This window comes from Diceros bicornis, chromosome 15 (genome assembly GCF_020826845.1).
Source record: "Diceros bicornis minor isolate mBicDic1 chromosome 15, mDicBic1.mat.cur, whole genome shotgun sequence".
NCBI classification, from domain to species: Eukaryota; Metazoa; Chordata; class Mammalia; order Perissodactyla; family Rhinocerotidae; genus Diceros; species Diceros bicornis.
In genome coordinates, this window is record NC_080754.1 from 29,482,649 (window position 1) to 29,503,892 (window position 21,244).

General features: G+C 40.7%; 1 protein-coding gene across 10 annotated transcripts in view; it reads right to left on the reverse strand.

Moving 5' to 3' along the window:
• The window catches only part of DLG1 (discs large MAGUK scaffold protein 1), a 289,399-nt gene extending 282,216 nt beyond the window's left edge, over window positions 1-7,183 (reverse strand). For 4 of the 10 annotated variants that reach the window (XM_058556078.1, XM_058556077.1, XM_058556075.1 and 1 more), the window contains exons 1-3: window positions 5,352-5,535; window positions 4,843-4,892; window positions 4,022-4,153 (exon numbers count right to left, since the gene is read on the reverse strand). In XM_058556078.1, coding sequence (XP_058412061.1) covers window positions 4,022-4,153; window positions 4,843-4,861 — 151 coding nt within the window. In that variant the 5' untranslated portion in view covers window positions 4,862-4,892; window positions 5,352-5,535. The other 6 variants (XM_058556073.1, XM_058556069.1, XM_058556076.1 and 3 more) reach the window with 5 other exon arrangements.
• Window positions 7,184-21,244: the final 14,061 nt, after the last annotated feature.

Consider the following 21,244-nt stretch of genomic DNA (forward strand, 5'->3'; position numbering starts at 1 on the left):
TGAAACCCAGTATCTACAAACTTAAATGCTCTTTACTATGTAAAGGGCTAGTGAAACTATTAGCTAATAGAGTAGCAACAAATGAACTAGGATCTAAAAAATCTCAGAAATGGACAGTATTATTCCATAATCCATCTTCACTTTGAAATATCTGCAGAACTAAAATAAAACATTGCGTTAAAATAAGCTTGTATTTATTGCAGACAAAATATATAAATTACATGACTCAACTTACTCAAGTCTCTAAAGCCAGCCTGATCTTGAGCCCAGGTTTTTCTCCTGTGCACAAGGAAAGCAGATGAGTTATCTGATTCCAAAAGTAACCCCAGAGGTCTAGACTGGTATGAAATCCTTGAGGACTACCAAAGTTGTCTCCAATCCCAGACAACCCTAAGAATCAGAAATGACCTCAAACCACTATGGACCTGAACACCTGGGCTCTGACTATAATCAAACCATATCCAGTCTAGTACTTTACTCACAAAATTTTCAAATACAGTCATGTGATGCATAATGACGTTTCGGTCAACGACAGATTGCATATACAACTGTGGTCCCATAAGATTAGCACCATACAGCCTAGGTGTGTAGTAGGCTATACCATCTAGGTTTGTGTAAGTACAGTCTATGATGTTCACACAACGATGAAATCACCTGATGACGCAATCACCTGATGATGCATTTCTCAGAAGGTATCTCCGTGAAGCAACACATGACTGTATAAGTATAGAAAATGAGAATACAAAATCAAATATATTGTTTTCAAATTGCTCTCACCTAAATCAGGTATTAAAATTAGGCAGACTTTATCTCCTATTTATACAAAAATAATCACCAGATGTTTGGCGAATAAATTTTAAACAAATGTATAGCTCATGGAATTTTTTTTAGATATAACTCTAAATATCCAGCTCTAAAGAAACAACTTATCAGCTGAAACCCAAAAAGTTAAAACTTTTCTGCTTTCAGTAATTTTTAAATCTTCAAGCCATCCTTCAAGGACACTACCAAGCATCAGAGCTACAATAATGACTGCTATATTTCACCAAAGAGAGGATACTGATATTGAGAATATCAATTATAAGATGCACAATTATTTCACGTGCCACTAAGAATGTAAAATCACTGTCAACATAAATCAGTTATAAAATGCATCCCAAATTCAGAGATATTAAAATATTTAAAAATTGGTATCTTAGAACAGATGTAATGCAATATGTGCATGCTTCTTCCTCTGAATAACCCCAAGGTACCAGAAACCTAACCTACATAATATATCAACTACGGGGGGGGGGGGGGGGAAGAACATTTCTATAACACCAAAACGCCTAGAGCCCCACACACAAACTTTTTCTAGTGCGTGAAAGTACTCAACACAAACTACCAGTTCAAACAATCAATCAGTAAATAATTGGTGCAGACTACAAGTCCAAAGAAGTAACTAGATAATTCACTATATCCTAAAGAAATGATTTCCAAACTAAGTCAAGAACCTAAGCACCAAATGACTGTCAAACAACTCAGGCGGTCAAGACCCATGTCTCCTTTAATCCAATGGTCCACAAGTACCAGCTCAGAGGACAAAGTGCCACCTACTAAAGGAAAAAACAGTTAATCCAGGATTTCTCAGTACACACTATGAGCACAATGGAGTCTGGTTTAGCTTAGGGCCATTTACAGGCTTCAAGTACATTACCACACTGCTTCAAAAAGAACGGTACAGGCGCAAAGCAGAAAGAAAATCTTATTGACCTAAAAAGCTTCAAAGACTGAGAAACGTAATAATGGTTAATAAATGAACCCAATTTCAGCAAACACAAAAGAAATGCACTTATTAATTTCGTGGTTTCAACAATTAATTTAATTACAGTTTGGAAACACACAAAAAACTCTACTATATTTACCCATTTCAAAATTCCTAAAATCTATTACTTTTCTTACACCAAAATCTCACACCACATCCCATAAAACATTAAAATATATGTAAATCTAAATATCAAAGTAAATTCACAACCAATGAAATTACACAGGACAAAGAAGATTCACAAATATAAACTTAATAATTAGAAAGCTAACTCTGTCAGAATTCAATTATGGATAAGAATAAACACATTCAAAACAGGTAAGGCAAAATACGTAAAAAATAAAAATAAAAAAATCCCTCCAAATATAGAGAGATCTAAGCAGCGTGGATTCTGTTTGGTTACTTCACTAACCATTTAGTTTTCTTAAGTTGCAGACTCCACAAAGTGAAGGACTGCACCTATCTGTCTATATCTACATGTAAAGGAGGACACACAAGTCATACTATTTTTTTCTAAACAGCAACCCTACTAAATAAAACATTGCTAGGTTTAATGTTGATTTAGAAAACCAAATAACTAAAAATAATTTTTCCCTTCCTTTTTTGCTGTTTTTGCAGAGGAATCCATTTGATCATTCATTTGGACCTTAAACCTCAGAGCTTAGAAATTCAAATATAAAAGATGTCCACCAGTTTAAACAAAAAAGGCAAATGTTGATAATTTTTGAAGATGGGTCATAGGTGTACAGCAGTTCATTATATTGTTCTCTCCATTTTTATGTATGGTTTTAAAAGTCTATTAAAATGTTAAATTTGTAAAAAATATTCAGGTGTATTCAGTGGTCTTCTTTAAAATCTTTAATTCTAAAACAAATTCAGCAGAGAATATCAATTTACCTATAAGTTGACAGGGTACACAAACTTGAAGGTAGTCCTCAAATCACATCAAAAGTTACTCTAACAACAGACAGATGTGAGGTCATATCGATATACTTGGAAGTTACTGAGAAAATAAATGTAATGCAATGAAGTGTATGTCTTGTGTTAATATGTTATATAGTCAATGACTAATAAAAAAACATTATATTCTTAGAATTGGAAGGGACAAATTTTCTATTTCAGTGGTTTGCATACTTTTCAAGGTACTAGAGGAGAGGGCCAGAGACAGATCACCTTGTTTTATATACCGAGGATTGGGTACAAAATATAAGATTTTGTTTTAAGAAAGGATCTAGCCACTCAAAAAAAAAAGCTTAAAAACCACTGTTCCACTGCACCCACATTCTACAGCTAATATTGTGACCTTAAAAAGGTTAAATGACAGGGCCAGCCTGGTGGTGCAAGCGGTTAAGTGTGCGCACTCCACTGCGGTGGCCCGGGGTTCGCTGGTTCAGATCCCGGGTGCGTACGGACGCACCGCTTGGCTAGCCATGCTGTGGCAGTGTCCCATATAAAGTAGAGGAAGATTGGCATGGATGTTAGCCCAGGGCCAGTCTTCCTCAGGAAAAAGAGGAGGATTGGCCAATGTCAGCTCAGGGCCGATCTTCTTCACAAAAAAAAAAAAAAAAAGGTTAAATGACTTGTGTAATATCATTCAATTAACGGCAATGTCAAGAATAGAATTCAAGACTCTTGACTATTTGTCCAGTTCTCCTTCAAAACAATGCACCACCTCATATTTAAATTACAATTAATAAAATTCTGTTTCAATTTTATTGTCTGTAAAATAAGATTAGACAAGATTATCTCTAAGATCATTTTTCAGGTCTAAAATTCTGACTCCATGAATACCAAGTTCAAACAGACATCTATACTACAGGAATGAATGTTTTTAAACACAGCAAAACTCTTCAAGCATTCTCAGGTACTCCACAGAAATACAAGTCAAATACAGAAGCAAGTATTCACAGTAGTTACCTTTTGAGTCCTGAAACATTTTTGCAACTTCTCCATCTTTTAATAGTTAATGTTAGGATATGAAACACTGTTAGCAAAGACCACTGAAATAATCATACTGAAAGTTTTTTTGGTTATTAGATCTTTTTGGAAAGGATATTGGCCTAACTATCAAAATATACAACTCACTGCATATTCAAGTTACTGAATGACTCACAGAGAACCAAGTACATCACTCTCTTATGAGTAAAATAAATGAATTCAGAGCAGCATTAAGCCCAGCTGACACATAATGGTCACAAATAAAGTAATAAGTCTCACCTATTAAAGCCTGAAAGAGGTTGCTCTGAAATATGTTAATAACCCGTTCTATGGAACTTCTGAGCTGTCTGTCTTCAGTTTGGCTTAGTTTCGAACGATATTCTTCCAAAAGGTGCAATGCTCTCTGGGTATCTGAGAAGAAAAAAGGAGTCTGATAAAAATTATATATTTACAAGAAAGTATTACACACTAGCTATGAAGCAAATGATTCTGCAAGACGTCTCAACAGTTCTCAAAATCCTCCAGGTCAATCGATATTACTATGTTCATGTACAGGTATATTCCCTAGAATTATCCAAAAAATTTTAAACATATGTCACAGTAGAAAGAAGAGGAAGGTGAGTAGTTTGTAATAAATGTGTATGGCTAGTCTACCACAATAAAAGATCATTTGATCAAAGTATTAGCAACATAGTTTCAGCTGATCTGATATGCAAAAGCAGATTATCCACAATGTCATTATAATCCAAATCTCAAGTGTTTCAAAATACTAGCTCTTAGCCAATATCCCACATTTGCTCACAAAATAGTGTTTAGTAAAAATGATAAAGTGAAATATTAAAAAACCAATTAAGAGTTTTCAAAAAGACACTTCAGAGGGAAAACATTAATTGCCTCTCCAATCACTACAGAGATGTCAAGGAAGAAAGTTTGACAAACATTAAGTGTTTCCATCTTCTGAATGATGTGAGGCTTAGATTACTAACGTTAGGACTGTGCTGTCTCATCAGAGTTACACATTTTTAAAACACAGCAATCACAAAACAGACACACAGAAAAGCAAGTGACACTCACAAGAAAGTTCCAAAATAAATTCTCACCTTGCTTCCGGACCGGCATTTTTCTCCAGAATCAGGAAGAGGGCACACACCTTTAAAAACATAAAACAGAAAGCAAACAGAACTAAAGAAAAGAATTGTGGTTAAACTAGCATTTCCCCCTAAATCTCAAACCGAAAAACTCTCAGCCCTATTGGAAAAGCCCACCTGGCAAAGTTTTCCCAAGTGAGAGGAGGAGCCTCAAAACCTAGCAGTGTCAATCAATCTAGAAAGCTGTTACCCAGGGGTGGGTAGCCCTGCAAATTAAAAGCAGAGAGAAGTCGGCTTCCAAATCCTCCTCGAAAGCTGCCCCCTCTCTAAAGGGCACTAAATGCCTAGACCTGGGGCCACCCCTCCCCCGGTATAAGTATGCCTACTTCCCACCTGCTACTGGGGGGGTGAAAAGGCGCTCCGACCCTTGCCCCTAAGCCAGCAGCGGTTGTAGAGCGCTCCGGGAAGGGACCAGCTGGGTTGATCACCCCGCCCTGCTCGGGCCCTCTCCCCTCGCTTGCCTTTCTCCTGGCTCGCTTCCTCCGGGTTACTCCAGCGGGGGCCGGACAGGGCAGCGGCCGCTCTCCGCGACGCCCTCGCGCCCCACATGCACACCTCCGCGGGCCCCCACACCTGCGGCGCCGCCACAAAGTTCCTGCGAGCGGCGTGCGCTCAGAGCTGGGGTGCGCTCCGGCCGGACTCGGGCGGCTCCCCCGCCCTGCCCCCGCTCCACGTCCCCCCGCCCCGCCCGGGGCTCGAGGAGCTAAGCTCAGGGGGGTGAGGGAACGGGGGAGGAGCTCCCCTCGGCGGCCGCACCCCCGCTGCCTCTTCCTCCGCCGCCGCCGCTGCCGCCGCCACCGCCTCCTCGCTCACCACGGCCCGCTAGCCCGCTTGCCCTCTCTCCCTCTAGCCGCCCCACCCCCGGAACCTCGCCTCCTTCCGCGCCCCCAACCGCTCTCCCCCCAAACTTTCCGCCAAGATGGCGGCCCCCGAGCTGGACTGCCGCGCCCCCACGTGACCGCCTTCCCGGCGCTCCCAGCCAATGGGAAGTGAGGAGGCGGCTCGCGCCGAGCCTCGGGCTCTCAGCGCTGCTACCTTTGGATTGGAAGGGGGAGGAGGGCCGGGAGGGGGCTGGGGAACGGGGAAGGGGACCTGGGGAGCATCCCAAGTGAACCTCCTCGCTTAAAAGGACGGCCACCGAAGTGGCTCTGAGGACAAAGGAGTTGACACACAGACTCTACAGGTGGCCCGGGGTGGCCTGGAAGAGCCTGCCTTTACCTAACCGTAGTCCACCGGTGTGCCCCGCGGTTCTGAGCGAGTAGCGCCCCAGACCCAGAAGGGTCGGGGTGTCTGAAGAGAGACGTGACCTCACTTACACCAGATCCAAGACACATTTCAGGACTCCCTTTAACCTCACTAGACACATGCTGTTTCCAACTCAAAGGCAGGAGAGAGTACCTGGCGCTCCCGGGGGTAGATCTCCAACCTAGAAAAGTGGTTTTGGGGAGGACTGCGCCCCCCACGTTAGGGGGCGGGGAGGGCAGAGCCTGGGACGGGGAAAGGGAGGAGTTTGGGCGGGGGGTGGGGGGTGCCATCTCTGCACACAGTCTTCCACTCTGCACTGATTTTTTTCAAGTTACTATTCGCCCCTCAGTAAAAGTTTTTTTTTTGGGGGGGGTGAATTAAAGAAGGGCACGTAAAATAGGGAGATTGGTTAATTTGATAAGAGTTTGAGGATTTTACTAAGGGATTTTTAAGTCTAAGTGATGAATTCATCACAAGTATGAATGAATGCATTTAAGGGTATGAAGAGAAAATTCGTTCCTTCTTTCATTCACTCATTCATTCACTCCCCCTTGCCTACGTCCGCTGCCCAGTCACCAGTCTCCACGTATTACCCAAGCTCTGGCGGCCCCTTAAGAACTCACCTGTAGCCGCCGCCTCCGAAGCCGAGCCGCCCCTCGCTCAAAGAGCTGGTCTGAGTTTTGATTGCACCTTGGAGCGGGACTACTGGCCGGCCAGGACCCTGCTCCGGGGCTGAGCCACTCGGATTGTAGGAGAATCACGGAAAGCTCTTCAAGTCACTGCCCAGGTCTTTGAGCCTCTTCTGGATAACAAAGATCTCTCTGCTCTGCGGTTGAGAGAGAAAAATTTGCCCAAGGTCATCCAGAGTTAGTGACAAAACTGGAAACACGGAGATCGTGTCTTTCAAAACCGGAAGACTCTTCCCAGTAAACTTGACAGCCTTTCACGGAGGCCGTATCCTTGGGCTAGTAAAGGGAAGTCCGGAGAACCTTGTACTGTAACCATAACAGTTACTCAGACGTATGCCTCTGACCACTGGGTTTCACTTCTGGATTGCACCTTGGAATCTTAACTTCTTGTGAGAACCCGACGACTTTAGGGCTCATCTAGACCCACTCTCTCCATTTAAGATAAAGAAACCGAGGTCCAGAGAGGAGAAGCAACTTGCCCAAGGACATATAGGCTAATCAGTGACAGCAACCCAGAATTAGGTCTCCTAGCTCCAGGCCAGGGCTCTTTCCATACAATGGTGTGTTGGTGTATTGGCAGCAGATCTCTATACTGTCGTGGATTAAGCATCTTTGGAGCTTGAGCAACAGTTAAAGCAACATTTCATAGAAGAAATGGGATGTAAAAGTGAGAGAAGTCTCCTAAAAGCAAGGAGCTTAAATAGAGGGATTTTTAAAATAGTGAAGTAAGGGAGTTTTTAATAGTGAAAATGGCTGATGGCACGCATGCTATTATTATCAAGACTTCGTTGATGAACTGTGAATGGAATGGTTCCACTTAAGGAACCATTCTAAGAATGGAGTCTCTTCAGAATTGAGGAGAAGGAGAGAGGGATTTCGCCCTCCCTCTTAGTATCATTCGTTGTTCATATACGTTCACTTGCTAGGCAATGGGGATAGAAATGAATAATATCCAAGCCCAGCTCTCAAGGACCCACAGCCTACTACCAAATGGATAAAGGCTAGCGCAGCCTTTCCCAAGAGCTACTGAAAAGTCAAAAAAAAATTTGTGTGAATTCTCAGTGTCATCCTAGTCCTCCCCTAAAAACAAAGAGAAGAGGGAGGAGAAAGAGGAGACAAGAGGGCATGATGCCCTTCCTTCTTGTCATCCTCTATCCCTATGCAGTTGTCAGCAGTGTCAAAAAGCAGAAAAGAAGCTAGCACTTTCTCCACCCTTAGGGGCCATGACAAGTGCAGGCCTAGTATGAGGGGCTGTAGGACCGCACACCCAGCTGGGCTAAGGTGGCAGGGTATCTTGCCAAGAGACCAAAGAAATGACCCAGAGACAGCGGGCAAGACATATGGGTTTATTAGGGAGTTACTTACAGGGAACGTCCAGTGGCGGCTGGCTGGACAGGAGATGTGCACCGGCAACTGCCCACTGAGAGAAGCTTGCTTAAGTAGGCAGAGGAACAAAGGCTGCATGCTTGCCAAGGGGGATCATCCCTGTATGACCTGCCTTCCAAGGACCAGAACTCCCCTCTGGAGGGCCTTTGTGTTCCCTCAGACCGCAAGGGTCTCTGTGCTAATTATCCCACAAGAAAACAGCTGGGTTGGCCAAGCCCAGGACTGTTATCATCGTGAGTGCTGCCACGTAGCCCAGCCAAGGAGCCTCAAGGACTCATGGTTTTAAAGGGGCACGCTGGCTGGTGCCCCTACAGAGGCCTTTACTCCTCATTCCTCCTATCTATCCATTTGTATTAGTTATCTATAGCTGCATAACAAATTCCTCAAAGCTTAGTAGCTTAAAACTTAGTAGCTTAGTAACTTCAACAACAATAAACATTATCTCACAGTTTCTGCAGGTCAGGAATTCAGGAGGACCTTGACTGTATGGTTCTGGCTTGGGGTCTCAAGAGATTGCAGTCAAGATGTCTACCAGGGCTGCAGTCATCTGAATTCTTACCTGAGATTAAGGGAGGCTCTTCCAACATGCCTTACTCACATGGCTAGTAAGTTGATGCTGCCTTTAGCAGGAGGCCTCAGTTTCTCACCATGAAGATCTTTCTGTAGGACTGCTTCAGTGTCTTCATGACGTGGTGGCTGACTTCCTCCAAAGCAAGTGATTCGGGAGGGTGAGGCAGCAGCCACAACATCTTTCATGAACTAATCTCAGAAGTAACACTCTATCGTTTTCACAATATTATTGGTTACTTAGGTCAGCCTCAAGAGTATGAATACCAGGAGGTAAGAATCATTAGGGGCCATCTTGGAGGCTGGCTACCACATCACTACAACATACAAAGCAATGACACTGGATTTTTCCAAACAACTTCTGTTTCCTTGAAGTCTTTCTTACTTTATGCAGGTAGCAGCTGCCATTGAATAGGATCCAATATAGGATCTGATTACTTTTTCAACTGCCTCATTAAAAAAAATTTATATATACACTTTCCAGCCCCAAGTTCACTTTTCTTTCAAATAGCTTAAAAGGCTTAGGAGTCAGAGGACCACAGGAAAAGGCTCAAATCTCCCATTCTTCTATTGAGATGTCAGAGATTTGATCACAAAGAATATTCTCTCTCAGTTCTAAATCTTCCCTTCCCAACCATCCTTCTACCCAAGCCACCCTTATAGTTCCACATTTCTGAATTTGTACTCTCCCTGGTCCAAGTCCCCAGCCTATCCTCTGTAAAGGTACCCAGGTCCTGCCAGACTCTACTGCATCTTTTGTTCTTACTCTGGCAGAGCAGCAGTGTGCTGCCTGTGCCAAGGCAATCACTAAAAGGAAAGGATGTGATGCCATCAAAAACGCTTATGCCGGCTTAGGCTGCAAGAAGAGGAACAATGTTGAGAATGATGGAAGTGACCATGCTGGTCAGATCTCCACAGAGAGCTCAGGGGGCATTTCCTGGCTGTACACTTTAAGAGGGATCTAGACAAACCAGCATCTGGAAAGAAGAGAGGAACTAGAACAATAGGAGATGTGAATCTTACCCTAAGGGGAACAATTGTAGAATCTAGGGTCATTTCTTTGAGAAAAGAGAGGGCTCCAGGGAGCTTGACCTCAGTCTTCAAATAGGCTTATTCTGTGTATCCAGGGGAGAGGGCTAAAACTAATGGATGAAAGTTACAGGAACATAGGAAATTCTTCTTTAATATGGTTTGTCAGAGCTGTCCAAAATTCCAAAGAGCTGCCCCAAGGTGGTGGGAGTTTCCTATCAGGCAGAGCCTGAAAGAATGCAGCAAGGCTTTCTTGTCAGTGGAAGGTAGATACCCAGGACAGAAAGTTGGACTAAGTGACCTCTGAGACCACAGTTCTAAGCGCTTGATTCTTCAACTCCTGCTGTGGTATTAGTACCATTTTATCTACATCAAGAATTCATTCTATCCAGCTGAAGTGGTACTGAGACTGACCTCCTTCTGCATAGATAATTCTTATCAGAATGAAAGGTACAAGTTGAAACCAATCCCCTTCAAAATGTGGACAGTTGCCCATCTCATGACAATTAGGCTTTTTAATGGATGATCTACCCTCAGATTTCTATATTATGGTGTAATGGGTTCCTAAGTCAGTGTAGGTCTAATAACTGCCTCCCATTTAAACTGGAATACTGTTATACTGGTATAGCCCTTCACACAGTGTTCAAAGACAGATTCAACTCATTGTAGTCTCACAGTAACCTGTGAGATAAACTTACTGGTTATGATTTCCCACTTTGCAGAGGAGGACACTGAAGAAGAAGGAAATAAATAGCCCAGTCTAGACACCACAGCTAGCTAGTAATGGAGCTGAGACTGAACGTTAGTTCATTGTTTTCTCTATCAGACTTTGTTGCCTTTTCTTTACTTGACTCCTTTCTTAAAAAAAAAAAAAAAAACAGTGCGTGTGGGGAGGGGAGGGGTGTGTGTGTATGTGTATTAGAGACAGAGATGGAGATAGAGTCAGAAAGAGAGATACTAAGAGAAAGAGAGACAAGAGAGACACTGAGAGAGATTCTGATAAAATAAAGCACAAGTAATGGGCTAGTCTGTTACCTATTTATCATATATTTGAATGCCTTTAACAGTGGAGACAATTTTGATGGAAATAGGAATTTCGCCTCTGACCACAAAGAAATAAATGTCCACACCCTATTTATATGTTATGACTAAATGAGTTGTGTTTTTTTTTTTTTAATGCAAAGCTGTTTATTGAATACACTGTACCTTCCTTCTCTGCTTCCTCTACCTGACAAGTACCCTTGAGTATGAATGAGAGGTTTCTCAGATGTATGGGACATCCGACCTGGAAGAGCCCTCAGACATCGTTTAGTGCCATCCTCTCATTTGATAGACATGTGAAGTAAGCTCCAGAAGAGCTCCCTGACAGTATCAGCACACAATTATCAAAGGACTTCTCCCTGAGAGCAGAATGCTACTGGCATTTCAGGTATAATCAATCTTCCTCTTGGCAGGGAGAGGGAGTGGGACTTAAGTAATCTTTTCTAAAGATATATTTCTAAGTTTAACCAAATTTGCCTTGCTGCTTTTGAAGAACTCAGGGGTACTGACAGAACTGTAGGATCCCATATTGAAATCTTTAGGATTATACTCAAATCTCCTTATATGAGACAGCCTCCTCACCCTGCTCCCTACCAGGAGGATTACCGGTATCTATTCAAAGAAGGCTCTGGATAGGGCCCCTTGGTCAGATTATCCTTTCACGGGTGGAAAACACAAACTTGGAACCTTAATTGGAATCTGAAGAAACGCTATTAGAATTTTAGGAAGTCATTTGTATTCCCCTTCTGAGATGTGGCTTGGCTAATAGAATTCTGATAAGCAAAAGAAGCCAAAGGAGTCTTCATAATTGGACGTGGACTGGGTCCAGTGACCAATCTCTTTTAGCACAGAAAACTGCCAGTCTTCCAAAAGCTTTCTGTGCCAATCTTTCATTTTTGGGAAATGACACTCACTAGAGCTGTAATTTTCCTGTTCCTCATTTTGTATAACCCTGAATTCCTTTATTATTCTCTTTTATTTTAAGCTCACAAGAAGAATGGTAAAGACAAAGAATCATTTAAATCTCACTTTCTATTTAAATTTTCTTTAAATTAGATTAATTTCTTCCAAAAGATAATTTTATCAACTGAGATTAACTATTTGTGATCAAAACATCCTCTACCTTTTATAAATAAATTGGACTACATTGAGGAAACTTCCAAATAAGCTTTTAAAAATCCTGCAAAAATTCCCCAAGTTGGATATCATTTCAAATTGCAAATTACCATGTGAATAAACAAAGCCAAGGCCAAAGCAAGTGGGGGACAACAAAATAATTACAAAAACAAAAATAAAAAAGGGGCGTTATCAATTGCTAATGAAGACAAATAAAGTAATTTAAGAATAAGAGAGGAGCAAATATTTAAGAAGAAATGCTACCATAATAATTTAGAGAAACTTGGATTCAAGGGAGCAAAATAAATCTATGTCTCCATTCTTTTATCTCTCGGAAAATCCCTCCCAAAATATTAGAACAAGGAGAAACTTGTTCCTCCATCCTCAGTGAAAATAAGAGTTCTTGGTAACCCCCAACAAGACAGAAAGTAGTTGGAGAATTTGTCAAATTCAAGTGCCTGGGCTGGGAGTTGGGGGAGTGAAAAATATTAAAAAAAAAAAAAAAAAGGTACCAAAAAAAAAAAACAAACGGGGAAAAAATGTGTGTGTGTGTGTGTTAACGTGTTAATTTTGCATGGTGAATACAAGACTGTCTGTTCTATTTATCCTCTGTAATTTTGTGAATATTTGAAATATTTCTTAAATTTTTAAATCTGAAAAAAAAAAGCAGGTACACTTGTCCTGAAGAACCCTAAAAAAGCTAAAGAAATAGAGGCTCCAGATACCATGGAAGATGAGGTATAGCCAGGTATGGTGGGGTGGAAGCTGAAAACAAGAGAATGGCTAAATACCTATAAAAGGATAAGTTAGATATTAGGTTCCCACACACTCAGACAGGTTACCATCTTTCCCTGCTCCTCCGAAAGAGAAGAATTTTATTTACTGGAGAAAAAGAGAGGCTTTTGATTTTGGGACACCAGACATAGAAGAAGATAGTGGTAAGTTACAGTACTAAAAACAAGAGACTAAGGGAAAATTGCACATTGAATACAGAGATTCTCCTTTACCTCCTCCTAGATCCAGGAGCCATGGCTGGGCAGATAGCCTCCAGACAGAAAAACTGAATTGCCTGAGGAAAAAAGATCAATAGATACTTATACTTGGAAGGTTCACAATGAAAGTTAAGCTGAGCGATCAGGAAAACGCAAATCAAAACCACAATGAGATACAACTTCACACCCTTTAGGATGGCTATAATCAAAAAGGCATATCTGTTCAGACATACCTATTATTATAAGAAGCGCTACCTACGATGTGGAGCCATCAGAACTCTTATACATTGCTGATGGGAATGTAAAATGCTGCAGCCACTTTGGAAAACAGTCTGGCAGTTTCTCAAGTGGTTAAGCGTACAGTTACCATATGACACAACAATTCCACTCCCAAGTATACACCAAAGAGAATTGAAAACGTATGTCCACACAAAAACTTGTACACAAATGTTCATAGTAGCAGTGTCTGTAATAGCCAAAAAGTGGAAACAACCTAAAAGTCTATGAACTGATGAATGGATTAATAAAATGTAATATATCCATTTATTTATTCAGCAATAAAAAGAAATGGGGTACTGATATATGCTGCAATGTGGATAATCTTTGAAAAAATCACATTAAGTGAAAGAAGCCAGTTACAAAGGATCAGATATTGTATGTTTCCATTTCTATGGATGTCCAGAACAGGCAAATCTATAGAGACAGAAAGTAGATTAGTGGTTGCCTAAGGCTGAGGGGCATGGAGAGGGGAGTGGTTGGTGGTGGAAGGCTAAGTGGTGAGGAATTTTTCTGAGGTTAATGAAAATGTTCTGAAAGTGATTGTGGTAATGGATGCAGAACTCTGTGAATACACTAAAAGCCATTGAATTTTACACTTTAAATGCGTGAATTGTATGGTATGTGAATTATATTTCAATAAAGCTGTTTTTAAAAAAGTCAGATCGGGGGGGGGGGGGGGGCTGGCCCAGTGGCATAGTGGTTAGGTTCACACACTCTGCTTCAGCAGCCCAGGGTTCGTGGATTCAGATCCCCGGCGTGGACCTACACACCGCTCATCAAGACATGCTGTGGCAGCATCCTGCGTATAAAATAGAGGAAGATTGGCACAGATGTTAGCTCAGGGACAATCTTCCTCAAGCAAAAAGAGAAAGATTGGCAACAGATGTTAGCCCATGGCCAATCTTCCTCACCAAAAAAATAAAAGTTAGATTGGTCACCTTATTGCCCTTCAAGAATGCTGACCAGTCAACAAGCCCCTTCCATGTACAGAGAACTTCCAATCAGCCCAGCTTTCAACAGGAAGAGGCAAACAAGGATCACTAGACATTTGGGGAATGCCTCCATCATGAAGATGGAGACCAAAAATGGACAAACTAAGAAAAAAAAAAATCTCAAAGAAAACAGGAGTTCAGAGTCAATGCAAGGAATATAGGAAAAATCAAGAAATTATAATTAATATCCTCAGAGAAGATATTGAATCCATAAAATGGGGACTATAAACAAAAAGGAAGAAAAGAGTTCTTTGAAATTAAAATTTTGGCAACAAAATATAAATTCAATGAAAGGTAAATGAAAGAAAGGAAGGAAGGAAGGAAGAAAGGAAGAAAGAAAGATAAACTATGAGAAAGAAAATACAGGAAAATGAGAGGTTTGGTGAACAAGGGACATCAAATAATAGGTATTCCAAAAGAGAGATCAGGGGAGGAAATAGACAAGTAAATAATACAAGAAATTAACAAAATAAGGGGAGGAAGTTAACAAGTAAACAATACAAGAAATTTCTCAGAACTGAAAGACAAGTGTCTACAAATCAAAAAAGGCCTACTGAGCATCAGCAATAATGAATGTAAAAAGACCCACACCAAAACACATCGTTGCAATATTTTAGAACACTAAAAATGCAATGTAGATCCTAAATGCTTCCAGAGAGAAAAAACAGTACATGTACAAAGAATCAGAAATCAGAATGGCCTCAGAGTTCTTGATAACATTGGAAGTTGGAAGACAGTAAAAGAAAGCATTTAAAATTCTAAGGAAATATTACTTTTCCTCAGAATTATATATCTAACCAGATTATCAATCTGGGTAAAATTTAAAAAAAATTATTTTGTGTGTCTCAAAAATTTATCTCCCGTGCATACTTTTTCAGGAGGCTTCTAGATGGATATGCTTCACCAAACAAGGGTGTAAACCAAAAAAGGAGATGTAGGACCCAAGAAACAGGATCCAACAAGGGACAAGTGAAGGGAATTCCCAGGATGCTGGTTTAAGACAATTTCAGGACTACAGCTGTGTAGCAGGACTTGGAGAGAAAGCAGTACAGATTGGAAGGTTGGAGGACTTCAGAATCAATGTATCCAAGATAGACATGGAATTGGTAAACTAGTTGATAGTTTTGATCATCTGGGAAAATGTATCAAGAAGAGTTTTGCAGAGCTGTTGGAGGGTGTGGAAAACTTAAGACGTCGTTGAAAGAAAACTAAACAAATGAAAAACATCTAACTATTAACTCCAGGAAAATAAATTGTCTAAGAAAGAAAATACAATCGCTATACACTGTTTGGCTCAAAAGCACAATATTTTTGTAGTCCTGGTAATGAAAACATAATATAATAATGGAAACTGATTTAACAACAAAAAGAGAGAAATATAATTGTACAGGAGGATGAGAATCAGTAAACTAATAGTTTCCGATAAATAATAGAAAGTCAATTGATGATTTTAATTGCTGAACAAAGGTATCAATCTTCTATGTTATTTAGTAGTGTAGAAGTGAATTCCAGAAGAAACAGCTAAAAGAATTGAAGATTTTTCTCCAGAGTGGGATGGGAGCAGTGGGGAGGGAAGGAGAGGGCAAGGAACTATTTTTTTATTATTACCAAAAGACTTTTAGCACTCTTTGACCTTTAAAAACTATTTGCACATAATAATTTGATTAAAGATAAAGATAATTTAAAAATTTATGTAAGAAGAAGCTAGGCGATGCACAGTGACTTCCGCGCCACAGTGAAGCCTTAAGCAGAATTCCATTGCTAAATGTAGAGGTAAGGAATCTGATAACTCCAGTTGCTGCTGCCACAGCCATTCCTCCTGAAGAACGAGACGGCTGGAGGAAATGGTCATCACAGGACCAGAATGACGAGAGTACAGAGTCTCTTTTTCTAGCGGTCTCCGATGTTCTCTCTAAGAAGGTTTAAATGTGGTTCCGCTTGTAGATGATTTTAAAATTACTTCTCAGAACCTTTCCAACTTAAAATGTGCATGAGTCCCTAAAATTCCTGGAAACAATTAGAAGATCCTTTGAGAGCGAAAATATCAAGTTTCTCCCCCCAAATCATAAAACTCCAAGTAAAATCACTCTTTACTAGCATCCAGTATTAAAATATTAGTATGCCTTAGTTTATATTCTGGTGCTTTCTTAAAGGGTATATTTTTAAACAAATATACAATTTTTTAAATTATGTAACTAACATCTGCTTATGGTAAAAAAAATAAAACTGCAAACAGTTTAGAAGCATGTATACTCTTTCATTCCCATCTTTGCTCCTCTCTGCCTCCCGCTCTTAAAGAGCGGATTTTAATAGCTTGGTAAATCACTTTGCATGCCATTACATTTTGAGATTTCCAGGGAGATGGAGATGAGAAAGCAATTCAAGAAATTGACTGCTATATATGAAAAGAGAGTGAATATACATACAGATACTGGCTAGCCTGTATATGACAGTAGGTCTCTGATCCACAACCTCTGCAGCAACCAGCCCAGGGTGCCAAACCACAGTCTCTGCAGCAACTGGTCTAGAATGATCAGGACTTGGTCAATGACTGCCAGCTACCCTATGTTTTTGTCCTTGCTTCTAACTCAGGACTAACCAGAGAAAACAAAATATGCTCCCCAAATCAATCATATAAAATGCCCTGCTTCTAGTTGTCCTGCCTCCAGCTTTCCCATATCACCTACCTCCAATTAGGGCATAGCTGAAGTTTTTTGTTTTTTTTTTTTTTTTTTACTATAAAGCTTTCCTACTTCCCTGCCTGCCTTTGAGTCCCTGCCAAACACAAGTGATTGTAGCTGACTCCCAAGCTACAGCAAGCTCTGAATAAATAGCCACTGTTCTCATACAGGTCGTCAACATTTATCTCCACAATGACAAGAAAAAGTTCCTAAAAGGAGCAAAAATGATATCAGAATAACTGTTTAGTCTGCTACCTCAATAAAAGCTTCATTCATTAGGTCCAACTAATGTTGGATTATGCTAGTACAAGCCAGGCACTAAAATAAATTTTATTTCTCTACGACAAACTTCTCTAAGTAGGAAACTACATAGCTGAAGCCTTTGAATCTGAAGAAATTCAAATCTTGGGTCATTGTATATGGTCTGTAGCAGGCTAACTATTTACTTCAAACTTCTCCAAGTTCCTTGGTTAAACATGAATGAAAAGAAGGCTTCAGCAATTAATATAATGGCAGAAAAATAATGACTAATAATAATATTTTTCATGCTAGTCTTCTTATTTAAAACAATCTCTTAGTACCCCTGAAGGTTTGTAACACTACTGTTAGTCGTTTTTTTTTTTATTATATAAATAATTGCTTGTCTAAGGATGGTTGTTCCTCTTTCTCTCTCTCTCTCTCTCTCTCTCAATTATGTTCAATTTACTAATCCAGACCACAAAGTTTTTCATTAATAAAGTTGGCAAACAAAGCATCTGGAAACATTTTGCTCCAGGGAATGATATTCTGGTAAGTTTTACTGAAGATGACATTTTCATTAGCACTGCTAATGAACTATGCTTATTCCTTTTGGAAGCCATGATTTATTAAAAGAACTAAAAGTCTGAAAAAACACCAAAAGAATTACACTCATTCATTTTAATATGACTAGGGTATTTGCAATAGAAAATTAGTGAGTATTCCCTAAAGTCGTGGGGGCTTTTAAACACTGCATAATTCTGGGTATTGCCATCAGGAAAGCATTGCACCGCTGTTCATTAGAAGGATAATGTCATTATAATAGCTTTATTCTGAGGCATAAACTGGTTAAATGAAGCACCAGAAAAACAAAGACAAAAGTTCGTTTGGTGATTCATTCTTTTTTTTTTTTGACCAGGGAAAAGAGATACAAATTTTATTTTTCCCCTTCTGACATGATACTTATTTCCAGAGCAGATCTACAATACATAGTATTACACCAGCAGGAGATAAGATAGAAACAGGACATAAAAATGATACCTCTATTCTGAAGGATGGCTTTGTAGGGTGGGTGGGGAGTGTGGAACCAAAGGGGTTATGTGGGGCACGTGCCAAGGACCTTAAAGCTCGGTTTCAGACTGGAAGGCAGACTGTAGGAACAGAAGTATATGTCCTCTGCACCACTGGCTGGAGAAAGTTGTCTGGGCGGGCTGCTGCAGGATGCACACCCAGACAGGACTGGCGGGGCCTCGGGAGGGGAGAAGAGCAGCTGAAGCAGTACTTGCAGTCAGAGAGGGCTTGATGGTGCTCCCAGGGGGACCCTGTCCAGCTGCACCTTGCAAGACTGGGCCTCAGCTTCAAGAGGATGGTGACCTGGTGCTAGGCAGTTGCAGGCCTCTTCCCTCCCATCCCTGCCAGTCCCCGGACTATCATGTGATTGGTGAATTCAATCCATTAACGTTTAGAGTGATTACTGGTATACGAGGGCTTAATACTGTCATTTAATCTCTTGTTTTCCAGTTGTTCTATATTTCCACTGTATTTCTGACTGCCATTTCAGTTCGGTGGTTTTCTGTGATAATTTTCTCAGTTTTCTCTTTATTTGTGATTTGTGACTCTGCTCTGATTTTTTCGTTTTGTGGTGACCATGAGGTTTGTATAAGAGATCTCATAGATGAGATAGTCCATTTTCTGATAGCCTCTTATGGTGAATCATTCTTGTTCTATAGCCTGGTGACTCTACACTGAGACAGAAAGAAATGCAGTCAGTGGTTTAATTTGAAAAGTCTTCCAAGGAGATGCTACAAGAGTATACAATTCTTATGACTGGTCTCTAGGCTTCATTATATCTCTTCATGAAGCTGTCTGTTCATGCTTAGCTTTGGAAGTTAATTGTGAACCAATCAGGGGAGAATAAAAACTCAAACACAATACAGCATCTAGGAAGATCTCTTTGGACCAGTGCTTTTGATTCCTTTCTTTGCATTGTGACGTTATACTGGAAACTTGGGTGTGACTACTGCTGTTCTGGTCCAAAGTGAAAGGAAGTTAATATCAGGTCAAGGTCAAGCTCAGGCCAGGCTGACTCTGAGGTCAGCCTGTTCACATGTCCTTTTTTAGGCTGGGATCACTTGAGGAACACAGGTTACTGGGGGTCAGTAGAGCTATTCTCCAAAGCCAAATCAGTTGGCTGGTCAGCAAAATTGTACTGTGTGTCATATCTGGGCTCTGAGCACAGAATCTCATTGAGCGCCTTACAAATTTTGTCATGGAGAGAAGGCTGTGCAGGACTGAGCAAGGGAGACTCCTATTCAGAGAAAATTGTTACCCCAGAATTCTCCATACTCAAGGAGGAGACTGCTGTAGAATTCTTAACTATGATCTTCTTAAATGTAAAAGATGGCTTTCCAGAGAATTGATTAGGTCAGGGGTTTATATTACAGGATAACAAAGACTTTAGCCAGTCCAGAGCTAGTGCTGGCAGCAGCAGAACTGCATTAGTCCTTCTGTGCCAAGGAAACCCCTCCTGTGCAAGGGATCTGGTACGGGATGTTTTTGAGGAGGGTGCCAATGGATAGTGCCCTTGGTGGCTCTAGAAGGAGGCTGGGTCTCTGGAGGCTCTAGAGTTTGGTCAATGTACCAAGCTCAGTTGTCAGTGAAAATGTTGCTCACCTTCAAGTAGGAAATGTGAAAGCGTTAGCAACAAGAAAAATCTTAATTCTTCAATCAGGTCAATTCAGTTCACACAATATTTAACACCATCTATTATGTTCCAGGCACTGTGATTACAAAGTTCTTATGTGATGACCCAGTTCTTCCCTTCAAGGAGCTTATGGTTAAATGAAGGAAGTCAACACAGATAACTTAAGTATAATGTGATATGTGATAAGAAAGCAAAACCTGTGCTGAGCCCTGAAGGATAAATTAGCCAAAGGAAGAAAGGTGGAACAAGTTTCCAGGCTGGAAAGAGGAGGAGGAAAGGCATCAAGGAGACCTGGGAAATTCAGAGGCAAACTAGGCACAGCAAGCGTCCTTCCTATTTGGGACGCTTAGTATAGATTTGGGATTCTACATCGCTCTGTTTTCTGAGAAGAGGAATCTGAGTCTCTCCAGTTACATGTGATGGCATGATGACCTTCACAATCAGGAGCTGTATTCAGCATCTCACTGGAGTCCCTGCTGAAGCGCGTCTTATGTCCACCTGCACAGAGAGCTGAGAGGTAGCCTTCACGCTTCCCTCCCTCTTTCCTTCCCCATAAGCTTCTCATGTCTTTTGACATTTCTCCGTCAATCTTATTTCCTTCCCTTTTCTTTGCTTCTTCCTTGAGCTTCTCCAAAATGACCTCATTTCATAAGGCAGGGAATTCTGAGCTGAATTTAGGTCTCTAAAATGGCCCCATTTGTGAGAGAACTTAGAGGTCCCAGCATGCTTTGCTCCCAGGCTACGTAATCACCCTGATATCAGGCTATTTGGAGAATGAACCCATCAAGCAGGTGTTAGTTCTAGAAAGACAGCCTAACTGAGCAGGGATTGAAAGGGATGGATGGCACTGGAAGGAAAAGAGGGAGCGAGAGAAGAGGGGGCACTGAGGGCTGGGATCTTCCTGGGTTAGCAGCTGCTCCCTGACATTCCCAGCTCCTACTGCAGAGCCAAGCTGACCCACAGGGGGATTATTAGCTCCTGGACTTCAAAGAATGGATTGACACAGTTACCAAAGTATTTTTGAAAAATTTGCCATCTGATGGAGTTACTAGAATTTACTAACATTTTCTTCTAGTTTATATGCTCAGTGAAGAAACATCAGAAAACAGAAAAACACTAGGAAAAAGACAAAATTAACCAAAATCACACAACCCAAATATAAGTGCCGATATTTGTTGTAGATATTTCTAGTATTTTCCATGCACATATATTTGTCCTATGAAAATAGTGTCATACATGCTATTTTGTAGCCTCTTTTTTTTTTAAAGGAATTTATTTATTTTACTTATTTATTTTTCAGCTTCAAAGGGGCTTAACAAGTGATACTGACAGAAAATTAAGAATCTTTATGACTGACGTTTATTTCTGGGAAAATGTGTGCTACCATTCAATTAAT